The sequence below is a fragment of the Solanum pennellii genome, chromosome 12, assembly GCF_001406875.1.
Source record: "Solanum pennellii chromosome 12, SPENNV200".
In the NCBI taxonomy this organism is placed as follows: domain Eukaryota; kingdom Viridiplantae; phylum Streptophyta; class Magnoliopsida; order Solanales; family Solanaceae; genus Solanum; species Solanum pennellii.
The window spans coordinates 79,205,242-79,218,300 of NC_028648.1; the positions used below are offsets into that span (position 1 = coordinate 79,205,242).

The 13,059-nt window shown below is 28.1% G+C and overlaps 1 protein-coding gene across 1 annotated transcript; it reads right to left on the bottom strand.

Annotated features, from left to right (window-relative positions):
* Positions 1–8,696: 8,696 nt before the first annotated feature.
* On the bottom strand, positions 8,697–9,827 carry LOC107006041 (AT-hook motif nuclear-localized protein 28). Its single transcript, XM_015204683.2, has one exon. The coding sequence runs from the start codon at positions 9,753–9,755 to the stop codon at positions 8,955–8,957; it is 801 nt and encodes a 266-aa protein (XP_015060169.1). The 5' UTR covers positions 9,756–9,827; the 3' UTR covers positions 8,697–8,954.
* Positions 9,828–13,059: the final 3,232 nt, after the last annotated feature.

Genomic DNA, 13,059 nt, shown 5'->3' on the forward strand with positions numbered 1-13,059 from the left:
CTGTCACGTTCCGACACCAGGATAGTAGATGGATCGGAGTGTTACGTTCCGACACCAGAATTAGTAAAGAGAATGAATCTTGAAATATGTTAATATACTCAATCTAAAGAACCTGTTTCCCAAAAAGAGTATGATGTGGAGGCTTGAGTCCTCATAGATGTGTTTGGTGATGTTGTAAATGATTCTTATACTTGTTGCTATCACCTGTTAAGAATATTAGTTGATTTTATGTTATTATCTGAAATATATTGCTTTCTATTTTGTGTTGGCCGATGATACCTACTCAGTACTCGTGTTTTGTACTGACCCCTACTTGTAATTGTTTTTCTTTGTTATTTGTGGAGTGCAGTAAACGTGCCATCGTCTTCAACTCAATCGCAACTCTATCCAGTCTTCATCACGTCGGATCTCAGGGTGAGCTAATGCTTCTAGCTTAGACTGGATCTTCTTCTTCACGTCTTGATGCCTTGAAGTTCCGGCTTGGACTAGCTGTTTATTATTTTAGCTTCCTAGATATTCTTAGATTTGGTATTTTGAGGATAGATGTTCTTGTGGTGATGACTTCCAGTTTTTGGGAATAATAAGTATTGAGTTTTTAGAAGTTATTTGATCGATTTTCATTAATGAGTTTTAAGTCTTCCGCATTATATTTTGTTTATTATAACTATGAAATGTTGGGGTTTAGATCGGTTGGTTCGCTCACATAGTAGGATAAGTGTGGGTGCCACTCACGACTCGTTTTGGGTCGTGACATGATTAACCCTTTTGCATAACTAAGAAAAAAATTTTTGAATTTGTTAAGTGAACATTATTATAGTAAATTAGTAATATGACTTCGAATTTTAAATATCAAAATTATATTATATATCTATTATAGTTTAATATATTAGCCAGAGATATAGAGGTGATAAAATTAGTCCATAAAATATAATCCGTCCATCCTGTTCAAGTTTGGGTTGGTCGTTAATATTTTGTAAAAATTGACATGTTGGATTATGATCGAGCCAATAACTTGTTCATTTATCAACTCAATCTATTTTGATCTGTTTAAATTTAATCTAACTCGCTAATTTGACACGTATATCTAACAAGCCATTCTATGATTCTTGAATTATTCACAAGCTTGACTAATGTTGAGTCATTCATGACGACCTAAGAAGTTATAGAAGATTTTTTAAAAAAACTTTTCTGGATAGAAGAGTTCAACAGTTCTCTGAATTTATGGGATATGATTAATTTTAACATGTAATCTATCCGGTTGATATCTATGTTGAAACCTTGATTAGTTCTGATTTACGTCGTGTAAGATTTATATCATAGTCTAGTTCATTAGTGATACTATTCGGTTTGATTCTAGTCGGCCATACAATTTAAAATGCGTCACTTGAGATCTAGTCTTATTTCTTATATATCCAACATCTCTTTCATATTATATCAACGTGAGATAATTCACCTAGAGTGTTACACCTTCCTCCCTCTTAGGGGCTCAACGTCCTCGCCCATATATAGTTCGAGATTTCATTTGTAGTAACTCTAATATCATATGTTAATTCATTTCACCAGTGATATTGTTTACTTTAAACTTATACCTAACGAATTTATTAAAACGCGACACTAAATTCAATAATATGTCTTCTTATATATATCCACCATCTCGATCTCTAAATTTTTTTCGACATGAAATTCGCCTAAAATGTTACGTATAGAATAATAATAACAAAAAAGGTTGGAACTTGGAGGGACCAAGATTGAAATTAAAGAATAATAAGTAATGAATAGAAGAGTCTCTCGTGAAGCTTAATTGGAGTATATAGTATATAGTTTTTTTTGTCCATATATAAGCCAAAAATCTTAAGGCACAAGATATGCGGTTTGTCACGGGTTCACTGCAGCATCATAATGTTCAAACTGTCAGATAATAATGCTTATGAAAGAGACTTTCATGAAGAGCAACAAAAATATATGGACCCCTCGATCGACACCAACGAGCTAGTAAAATCTCTTTATATTTCAGAACTTCATATTAATAATGTTGAATATGTTAAATTATTAGCAAACGTAAATCAAAAAGGCGCTCAATATTAACGAGCTCGTAAAATGTATTTCAGAACGTCATAGTAAAAATGGTGAATGTGAAATTATTAACAAATATAAATTAAAAATCGTTCGATATCAACGAGCTAGTAAAATCTCTTTATGTTTCAGAACCTCGTAGTAAAAATAGTGAATGTATCAAACTATTAGCAAACATAAATGAAAGCCCACTCGACACCAATAAGCTAGTAAAATCTCTTTATGTTTCAGAACCTGATAGTAATAATAGTGAATGTGTTTAAATTATTATCATAAGTAAATTTAAAACCACTATTTCATGGTGGATATGTGTGTTTTAATTTCAGTGTAAACTATGATACATTTGCAAAAGCAAATTTAAAACGTTACTTGTACATAAATATCACATGAACTAATTCTAAATATACATATTTCTTGATAAATTAATTTTGATATATTATACATAATTGGAATGGTAGCTCTGCCGTGAAGCTACCTCTTGATTATATATATTATTGAAATATAATTGCTGCATTAAATTTGTATTAAAGAAGCTATAGGTGTAAGATGTAACTATTACATAGGTGATAAAATTATCTTATCAAAAATGTGTCTATTTTATTTATATTTGGGTGTGCTATCATTTCTTAGCTTAGTCTATTATAGTTCATTTCATTAAAAAAATAAAAATAATGAGTTGATATGTTGTCTAAAATCTAAATTTACCCACAAGAAATTCTATTAAGATATTTATTTATTTCATATATAATATATATAGTCATCATAAATAAAAATAATTTTATAAAGTACTAAAAATTTATCAAAGAATTATTAAAAGTTATCACTCATTATAATTTATCAATTCAATTCATTTTGCTCTTATCTAAATTCAGTTCAACTCGCTTATTTTACGTGTTAAAATTATTGTCACTTCCTCTACGGCATTATATTGATGGAGACTTGCTTTAGTACAAATTAAATAGAAGGTAAAGGCCAATAACATGAGACAAAGCTTTCAGTTTCAAAACTTAAATTTATATATATATATATATATATATATATATAGTACGTGAACTGGACAAACTGCAAGTCTATTTAATTGCTTAATTAATTTACCGTATGTACATTTATTCTTGTTTAACAGCATGCACATGTTCTTAATTAATTTACCGTATGTACATTTCACTCTTGTCACGATCCGGTCTAAATTCATGATATATATTATCTACTTAGAGCCTGTTTGGCTCAGCTTAAAAGCTGGTCAAACTGACTTAAAAGCTGGTTTTTGACTTATTTAGCTGTTTGGCAATACTCAAAATAACTTATTTTAAGTTAAAAAAAACTTATTTTAAGCCAAAAGTTAAAAGCTGGGGTAGGGGTGCTTCTTTATTTTAGCTTATAAGCTGTTTTAAGTTGACCACATTTTTATCTTTTTGCCCTTCATATTTTTATACAATCTCCAAATTACCCATATAATCCTAACATTTCTTTCTTCCATTTTTCTCTTTTCACGTTTGACATAACAACTTCAGCACTTTTATCCAAACGCATAACTGCTTATTTTAAAAATAAGTTTCAGCACTTTTAAAAGTACTTTTTTAAAGCTGCTTTTATTAAGCCCATCCAAACGGGCCCTTACTAGATTTGAATTTAAATTTTCTTATTAATGATAGAATGATTCTATCCATATTCATAATATATATTGTGTGTTTTCTTTACTTTTTAAATTTGAACTCAAAACATCTGATTAAAAATCGAAAAGAACATCTAGTAAACCTTTCCAATAGTGCATGTCTAACCAGTCAATGGACCTTTGGACAATGGGTAGCTAGGCCCAAACAGACCCATATCTACTTTACTATTATCAAAAGTCTAGGCTTATGTTCTTGTGTAACATATATATTAGCATAAAGAAGAATGAGAAGGGCCCAAGTAGTTCAAACTAAGCTAGCGTTTGGCCATAGATATTCAAATATTTTTGGCAAATATTATTTGGATGAAAATTTGGGTGAAATTTTACCATGTGTTTGGCCATAGAATTTGAGAAACATATTTCATTTTTTTAAGAAATATGATTTATACCCATAAGTTTTTAAAACTATCAAACTAACCATAAATTTGTATTACATAGCACAATAGAAATCTCAAGTAACAAGATTTATGACTTCCGCAACAAATCAACAAGAATCATTACAGTAAATATTCGTATAGTGAAAAGGTCTTGATACAAATCATGATAATGAAAATACAACTAATATAAATTCGGGAAAAAAAAAGAGAAGAAAACAAAAGGAAATAAATATTGCAATCACTGAAGAACCTATGCTTTCTCATCTGAAAGAGTTCAACCTATTCTTTAATATAATCTTCCCACATTTTATGAACAATCTCTTCTCGATGAGCTTGCATTTCCGAATCAGATGATCGAGAAGATGAAGCGATGTTGTTACCCTGAGCCAATAGTTCGTCACTTTCATCAACAACCATATCATCATTTTCATATTCATTGAATATTCCATCACTACTTTGGTGTTCACGTAAAAAATTATGCAATACAGCGCAAGCAATTACTATTTTCACTTGCATGTCACATTCATAGTTGTTCATGCTTTGTCTTAGTATTCTGAATCTACTTTTCCACGCACCAAAAGTTCTTTCAAATACATTGCGCAGAGAAGCATGTCTATAGTTAAATAGCTCTTTTCCATTCTTAGGCTCTCTTTCACTTCCTCGGTAGTCCTGCAAATGATAGCGCATTCCTTTGAATGGAGCTAAAAATCCTCTTGTGTTTCGTAGACCAGCATCAACAACGTAATATTTATCTACCAAAATAAAATAAATGCAATTCATGTTTTATTAGTAGCTAGTTCATTAAGACTAACTGTAACAAAGGAATGTATGAAATCAAAAGAATGCATGTAGAAGGAAACATTGTGCTAATTGAATTGGTTGGTGTCAATAAATATATTATTTTTGTAAAATAAAAAGTTAAGGGTAAAAATTGAATTTCTAAAACTTTCCAAATAATGAAATTTGGCCCAAATACTAGTTTTTTCTAGTATTTGGAAATTTGGAAAATTTGCCAAAAAATTTGCCAAATAATAAAAAAGTGTATGGACAAACAAAATTTGCCAAGTTTTTTCCCAAGTTTTACTTGCAAAATTTATGGCCAAACGGGCCCTAAGTTGGGCCCATACAAGCAATAGATTTTTTTTTTCAAAAAAGGAAATTTTATAAATAGCCATTAAAATAAATTTAATTAGGCTTTATAGCTATAGTTTGCTAATCATGATTAATATCTACATATTAGAGGGAGGAGAAAGACAAGCGAGATTGGAAGAGAGAGAAGAGAGAGGAGCGAGAGAGATGAATTGTGTTTGTATATTTATCAGATAATTGTATGTATATAACTGGTATACATATGTATCAATGATTGTATTTGTGTATCTGCATAATTGTGCATGTGTAGATATAATTAGTATGTATATGTATCAATGGATATAATAGTATCATCGAGATAGAATTTGTATCAATGAATGAATTGTATATAATCATATCAATTTGAATTTGTATATGTATAATTTATCGTCATCATATGTACCAGTGTTATTATCAACGAATACATGTGTATTTGTATGTGTATTACTAAAGAGATATGTATACTTAGCACTTATAATTTGTATTTGTATTACTAAAGAGATATGTATACTTGATACTTGTAATTTGTATTTGTATAATGAATTGTTATCATTTGTGTTTGCATAAACGACTGCTAAGATTCGTATTTATATAATTTGTGTTTGTATAAGCGACAGAGACTGGACATAAAGAAGAGAGAGAGAGAATGGGTAGCGAGAGGCGAGGGCGAGGGAGAGATAACAAGAAAAAGAGGAGAGAGACAAGTGAGATTTAAGAGAAAGGAGAGGGGCGAGAGAAAGGAAGATGGGAGATATGTAAAATGGTTAAAGGATAGTTGTGAATGATAATTAATACAGATTGTAGCTACGTTAATTAATTAATTAATATATATTTATTTATTCCTATGATTTCCTCTTAAAAATTTAGGACAGAGAAGGAATTACAAAATAAGAAATTGAATCATCATTAACAAGGTGAAAATTTAGATAATCAATTAAATTACAATAATTCCCGACAAGCAAGTAGCAATTGATTTACGAAAATATTTTTTTTTCCGGAAGTTAAGATTTTTGTTCGTGATCTTAGAATTTGGATAAATTTAGCCTTTATGACTCATAAATATTAGACTTTTGTCTATTTATAAAATTTTAGATCATAATGTAATATTTTAGAAACACTTGGTAGAAATTTAAGGTTGTAGTTCAAAATATTCATAAATTGCACAAAAAACAAATAGGTTTATTTACCAAACAATTATCCAAAATTGAAAGGATAACCAACGAAAATTTATACACAAACAATATAAGATATTTTGATGATAATTTTGGCCCATAAATCAAAATAAAAATATTGTCAAAATCTACAAAATATAGTGCGATTATAAGGTTCTTTAAACTATGCTTATACTCACTATATTTTGATTTCACATACATATATTAGGAATAATTTCATTGAATTTCCCCCAAATATAACTTTTCATACAATCTTTTAACATTTTTTATAAATACCAAAATATTATGACTATTTTACCCTTTTTTATGAGTAGCGGAACAGCAAATGGGACATATAGAAGTAGGTCAAGGAAAGAGGCAAAGTTGCATCAAAATGATGATACGTTATCCGTCCATTTTTAATTGTCATATTGCATTTTTCAAAAGTTAATTTGACTGATATTTTAAGTTATGAGAATACATTAATTTGATATCTTAAAGAAAAAAATTTAAATATTCAAAAACTATACGAAAAGTATTATAATTCGTAATTTTTTTTACATATCAATATAATAAAAAAATATATTATAAAATATCAATCAAAATTCATATAATATAACTCTAAAAATAAAAAATTATATAACAATTAAAAGCGGACCGAAGTAGTAATAAAGAAGAGAAAGCTTCAATATGTGCACTCACAAGTTGGTTGTTTTCTCACCCACCAAATTGCACAATTCTCCGTTAATAGTGGTGAAAAGTCTTAAAATGATAAATACAAACTCTTTAATTATTTTTTCCCTTTTAATTTGTTTGTTCTTCTCTAACTTAACACTTTAATTTCAGAAAGTAGAAAAATGTTGTAGTTAAAAGTAATAATGTGCAAAATTAAATATAATATTATAAATGGAGTCTGAAAAAAATAATATATTAATATATAATTTTATCTTTTTTAATAAAAAGTAAATAGCTAATTAAATAAATTATTTTAAGTAGATTCATAATTCGCATATCATTAAAAGTTAACTATAAAGATCACATATATAATATAATATTAAATTTACGTCGACAGTAATAATACTATAGGCCTTGCTAAAAAGAAGGAAATCAACTAAGGATTCAGCAGCCAATGGAACAGTATTAATTGGATATATTTCTATATTTTAAAATCTTTTTGGAATAAAACATAGAATTATATTTGAACTATGGTAAAATTGTCAATTAAAAATCTAACCATATGATGGTCTTTATTATTTTTTTAAAAAAATAAAAATAACTAAGTTCTTTTAGACGGGTGTATTTTTGTTGATTAGTCAATTTTTAAATATCTGAGTAGATTCTAAAAAAAATATCATTTTCTCATCAATTTATCTTAAATCAAGATTTTTTACTCAATTTTATCCTAATTTGCTGAAGGAATAATTCCATTTTTTCACTTTGAATTGAAAAAAACTTATATACTAGCTTATTTTTCATCAACGATCAGATTTAGTAACTGAAACTCTATTTATAACAGTTTTTCTATCTCATTTAGATATAAATAGAATTTGTTTATATAATACTGAAATCTCACTTATAAAATTACGCCGACTATCGAACCTCTGACTCATATTTCTCAATCCAATGCACTATATATGCATTTGACAAAGAGTCAACTTAATTAGGCAACCAATATAAGAAGAATCCATCCATGAAAGTGAAAAGTCAGCATTATCTTCAGCCACTTGCTACTGCTGCTGTTGTAGTTTCAAAGTAAATGTCTCAAAGAGAAACTAAATTTCTTCACCAATCAGCATCAACCATAGTGCGGTGGATAGATATATTCCGATTCAATCAAAAAATTTCAAGTTCGAATTATTAATATTGAAAATTATTATTACTAAAAAGCATTTTACTGAATATACTTTGCATAATGTGAAATCAAATTAGTTGAGATAGGATATTATATCAGACACCGAATAAAATATATACTCCTATATACGATACGAGATAAAAATAATAATCTAGAAATGTTTTATTTGACGTTTGAATATGAATATTAATTGATTGTTAGATTATTTGATCTTGTTATTTATATTAAAATTTTGAAATTAGCTATCATTTTCTATTTCATCCTCATACCAAACTGCATTAACCTAAATAACATTTATCGAACTGAATAGAATAATATTTTATCTGTTTCAATTTATGCGTAAACTTTATTTTTGCATTGTAGATAAAATTTAAAAGTAAAAAAATTATTGAAGTTTATTATCTTCGATAATAAAACTTAATTATAAAATAAATCCATAAATATAAAATAAAATATTTTCAATTTTTTTAACATACTAAAAATAAAATAAGATAACATAAACTCAAAGCTAATTACATTAATCAAACATAGAAAACTAAAATTTTAACTTTTTTTTTCACAATTATAACAGTAACGATGATTCAAACTCAATATATGATAAAATAAATCTACATAAACATAAAATATATATTCTAAACTCACTAAAATACAAGATAAATTTTAAATCTAAATTCGTAAATTTCACATTCAGAATACGATTTTTAGTAAGGCGGTAGCTGTCTAGGGGTAGGTGCCCATATCACATCCGATGGCAACTGATTAGAACTATAACAATACTCACGCTGCTTTGATTCCGGTGGCTGCCCACTATCTCCGGCGCCGGAATCCGGCGACTGAACGCCGTCGCCGTCGTTCTCCGCCGGAAATTTGTGATAAAAAGGATTATTAAACGTCGTTGCAATTAAATAAACCGGTCCAGCTGAAAAAAGCGGTCCAATTACCGGTCCACCAACAACTTGACCTTGTGGACCGGCTAATGAAATACTGAACCCGTTCGGAATCGGAGAAAAATCACTTGGTATAATTGTAGCTGAAATCGAAAGAATATTGAAGCTTCCATGGAAGGTAATTGTAGAATCAGATGGGTTAATTGAAGGCTGTTTAAGTGTAACATTAGTAACAGTACCCGACCCGTTTAGAATACATAGACCCAAATTTTGATTCCCGCAAAATCGATAGATCGAATCGATAATATCAATTCCGATGGGAATTTCGAGGATGTAAGGACTCATAGTGGGTTTCTCCACGTGACCATCACGTGTTGCTATAATGAAATTGGGTTTGGGTTTGGATTTAGGTTTGTTTTTCGAGCCGGGTGGACGACCACGTGGACGGCGGATGACTTCGATGGTTGCACCGTCATTAGCGGAGGAGGACGGTAGCGCTGCGATGGATACTGCCAGTTGGTGGTGGAGCTGGAAATTTTGGGTTTGATGAAGTTTAGCGAACATATCAATGTTGCTAGAATGGTTTTTTCTTTCTTCTATATATTTTTCTTTCATTTTCTTATCAATAAGAAGTACTTATTGCTTTTTGTCTCTCTATATAAAGAAATTAAAATAGATAATAAAATAGAAATGTTATTAAATGCATAGGAAAATGAATAATGTTTTTTTATTTGTTAAAATATCGATATAAAAATTGCGTTTCCTTTTAACATGTTTAGGCATGATCTTAGCTTATCGGTCTTCATAAAAATCTATTATCTTTAATAAGTTATTTGAGTAAATAATAGTGTGCTCCCTTTTTTATTGTTCGTTTAATTTTTGATTAAATAATATGTCTTTTACTTTATCTTTTTTTATTTAGTTTGTGACATTTAATTTTCATTTGAAATTTCATTATTCTGTAGTAAGGTTTGAAGTGATAAGCTTCATCTTACGTACCTAAGTATCTCAACAGTCACTTTCACTCATTATCGTATCTAAAGATATATTCAAAATAACATTCAATAATAATATAAAGATCAAATTGAATAAAAACTTATAAGTATTGAGTTTAACATAATCGAACGAATATATGATATAAGTTTTCCCAAAAAGTCTTAATCACTAAATCATTATTAATTATATATAATACATGTGTATCCTCTTTTAACTATATGTAATAAATTAGTATAATTTGATATAAATTTTCGACACGAATAAATTATTATTAAAATACATTATATTATCGGTGGATAAACCTAAATCGTTTCTCGAAGATATATGTGCAATAAAAAATGGACTTGGTTACGTTAGCTCAACTTTCTTTTCATGGCCATCCTTTTACTTCTCTTCAACTTGCTACAAAGTTTGAAAGAGAGAAATAGAAAATTGGGAATAATTAGACCAATTTTTCGATCAAATTGGATTTTGATAAAAGGACAAAAACTCTTTGATGTTCTTCTTTTTAAGAAAATATGTCAAGTAAAAATATATTTTAATAAAAATACCAAATGGCTCAATCTGAATTGTGATATCGATTCAATTTGTAAATGAATTAAATTAAATAAATAAATATGAACTCAATTAATAAAATAAATGAATTGCTAATCCATTTAAATATAAATAAATAAAATAAATCATAATTTTATTAGGTTTATTTTAACAATCATTATAAATATTTTCTCTCTCTACAACTATGCATGCATGTTTGAACTCATTTTGGGGGTTCTCATGGGTCACTTGTGTTTACTTTACGATGGACAAATTTTATAACTAATTCAATATTAATTCTATTTAATAATGGCTTAGTGAAGATTATTTTAAAAAATCATTAGCTATATAGTATGATTTAGTGATGAATTAACAATAAAATTCATAATTTTATTTATCATAAATGATATCTCCTTGTGAGCTTTCATGTACATTTGGTATCATAATCTCGATTGATTACTTATTTTGACTATCTTCTTATTTATTTTGATTTTAAACGTATTTATTTAACTTATATATATGAATAAGATATATTACGTGTTATAATAAGTTAATTAAATTGTATCTATTTGTGGTAAGAAAACAATTTGTATTATTGATGTATTAGTTAAATCAAATTTAAAATGTCAAAGATTTATGATTTGGATGAGCTACCACCATGACTTCTAAACCGTAGGACCATCTCTTATCCTTTTTAATTTTTTTTTCCTTTTAAACATAGACGATGCTACAAACTCATTGCTGAATACGACATATTTCTATAACTTTAGTTCAAATTTTATACTTATATATATTAAACTTTTTTTTAAACATAGATAATGCTACAAGCTCGTTGCTGAATACTGCATAATTCAATAACTTGATTCAAAATTTTATATTTATATATATTAATTTTTTTTAAAAGCATCCTCTATTTTCATTGAAATTAACACATAAACAACTCTACAATTTTATCAAAAAGCAAATTACTTAAGTAGTATAGTAATAGAAATTGCTTAAAAGAAATGATTGTATAAAATATGTTTATTTTCCCTAATTGTTAGAATTTACATACTCTAGCTATTGAAGGAGAACGTAAAACCTACCTTATATATTTTAAAACCATTTGTATCCATTCAATTTTGATGAACAAAGTTTTCTGATATTTATGTTAAATGAATAATAATATGTACTCATTTTTTTGGACTAGATATATATAGACACACTCCTGAAAATTGAGTTATCAATTTAGATGTAATGACCCTGAAAGTCATTTTTGGAATCTTTTTTTTAAAACTACCATTTTACCCCTATAGAGAGTTGTCTTGAGTTATTTCTGGTCAGTCTATAAAGTGTGTTTGGAAATTCCTGAACTATTAGATAACTACGGTTATTTAATTGACGAATATATATAAAATAGTTTACTTATTTAATTGATGATTAGTGGGTCAATGTCATAATTTTTCAAATATCCTACACTATATAACCCATATTAAAATAAGTAATTAGGGTTATCAATTTTAATACAGAATTAATTTAGAAAATAAATAGAGACAACAACTTATCTGTGGCGAATGAACAAAAGAGGAAAAACCTCACCGAAGGATGTCATAAGTCGGCGACTAAATTGCCTCAGGTAGCCTTCAACCTTTTTACTTATGAATTTAAAAAGAGGGGCATATTATTATATTATATATTGGGTATAAAGATTAAGAGAATAACAATTTGACATATTTGATTTGTTGTTAGGTAGATTTAGGGTTATCAATTTTTATGTGTTAAGTAGTATATTTTATTTTTTTAATATTTTGGTGGCCAATCAAGGGCTTGTAATTTTTGAATGGTAAGAGGATGATTGGACATAAATATGGTTTAAGGTTTGTAAGGTTACCATCTATCAATTTGGTTTGGATCTTTCTTAAATATGTCAGTATTTCTTAAGATTCGGTCAATAATATTAATTTCCATGTATATCCCTCCTTTTCTTTTATTTCACAAATGGTTCATACTTGACTTACTCTTGTATTATTATACTATTGCAATTTAAGTTTTGATATATTGGTACACCTAATTAAATATTAGATGTATGGTATTATGTGAATACCATTAGATTATAATATTTGAAGAATTAAGACTTAATCTTAGATTTGGAATTTGAAAAATATGATAGTGGACATGTTGATTGGCACCAGGATATAAGAATATGTATTTTGAGTGAGTTTTTGGGTCAAGGCTAGAGCTATAGTAATATGGGGGTTGTTAGCTTTGAAATCTTATGATGATTATTAATGTGAATATATTGCTTTGAGTTGAAGGTACAATGGAAAGGAAAGGCTCAAGTCCGTAAGTGGTTGTTCAATTATTTGAGGCAAGTGGATTTCTAAACCCTTGCTAAGTGTATGAAATAAGT

Excerpts from the sequence above, each read along its gene's own strand:
- LOC107006041 (XM_015204683.2), bottom strand. The coding sequence starts at position 9,755 with ATGAAAGAAAAATATATAGAAGAAAGAAAAAACCATTCTAGCAACATT.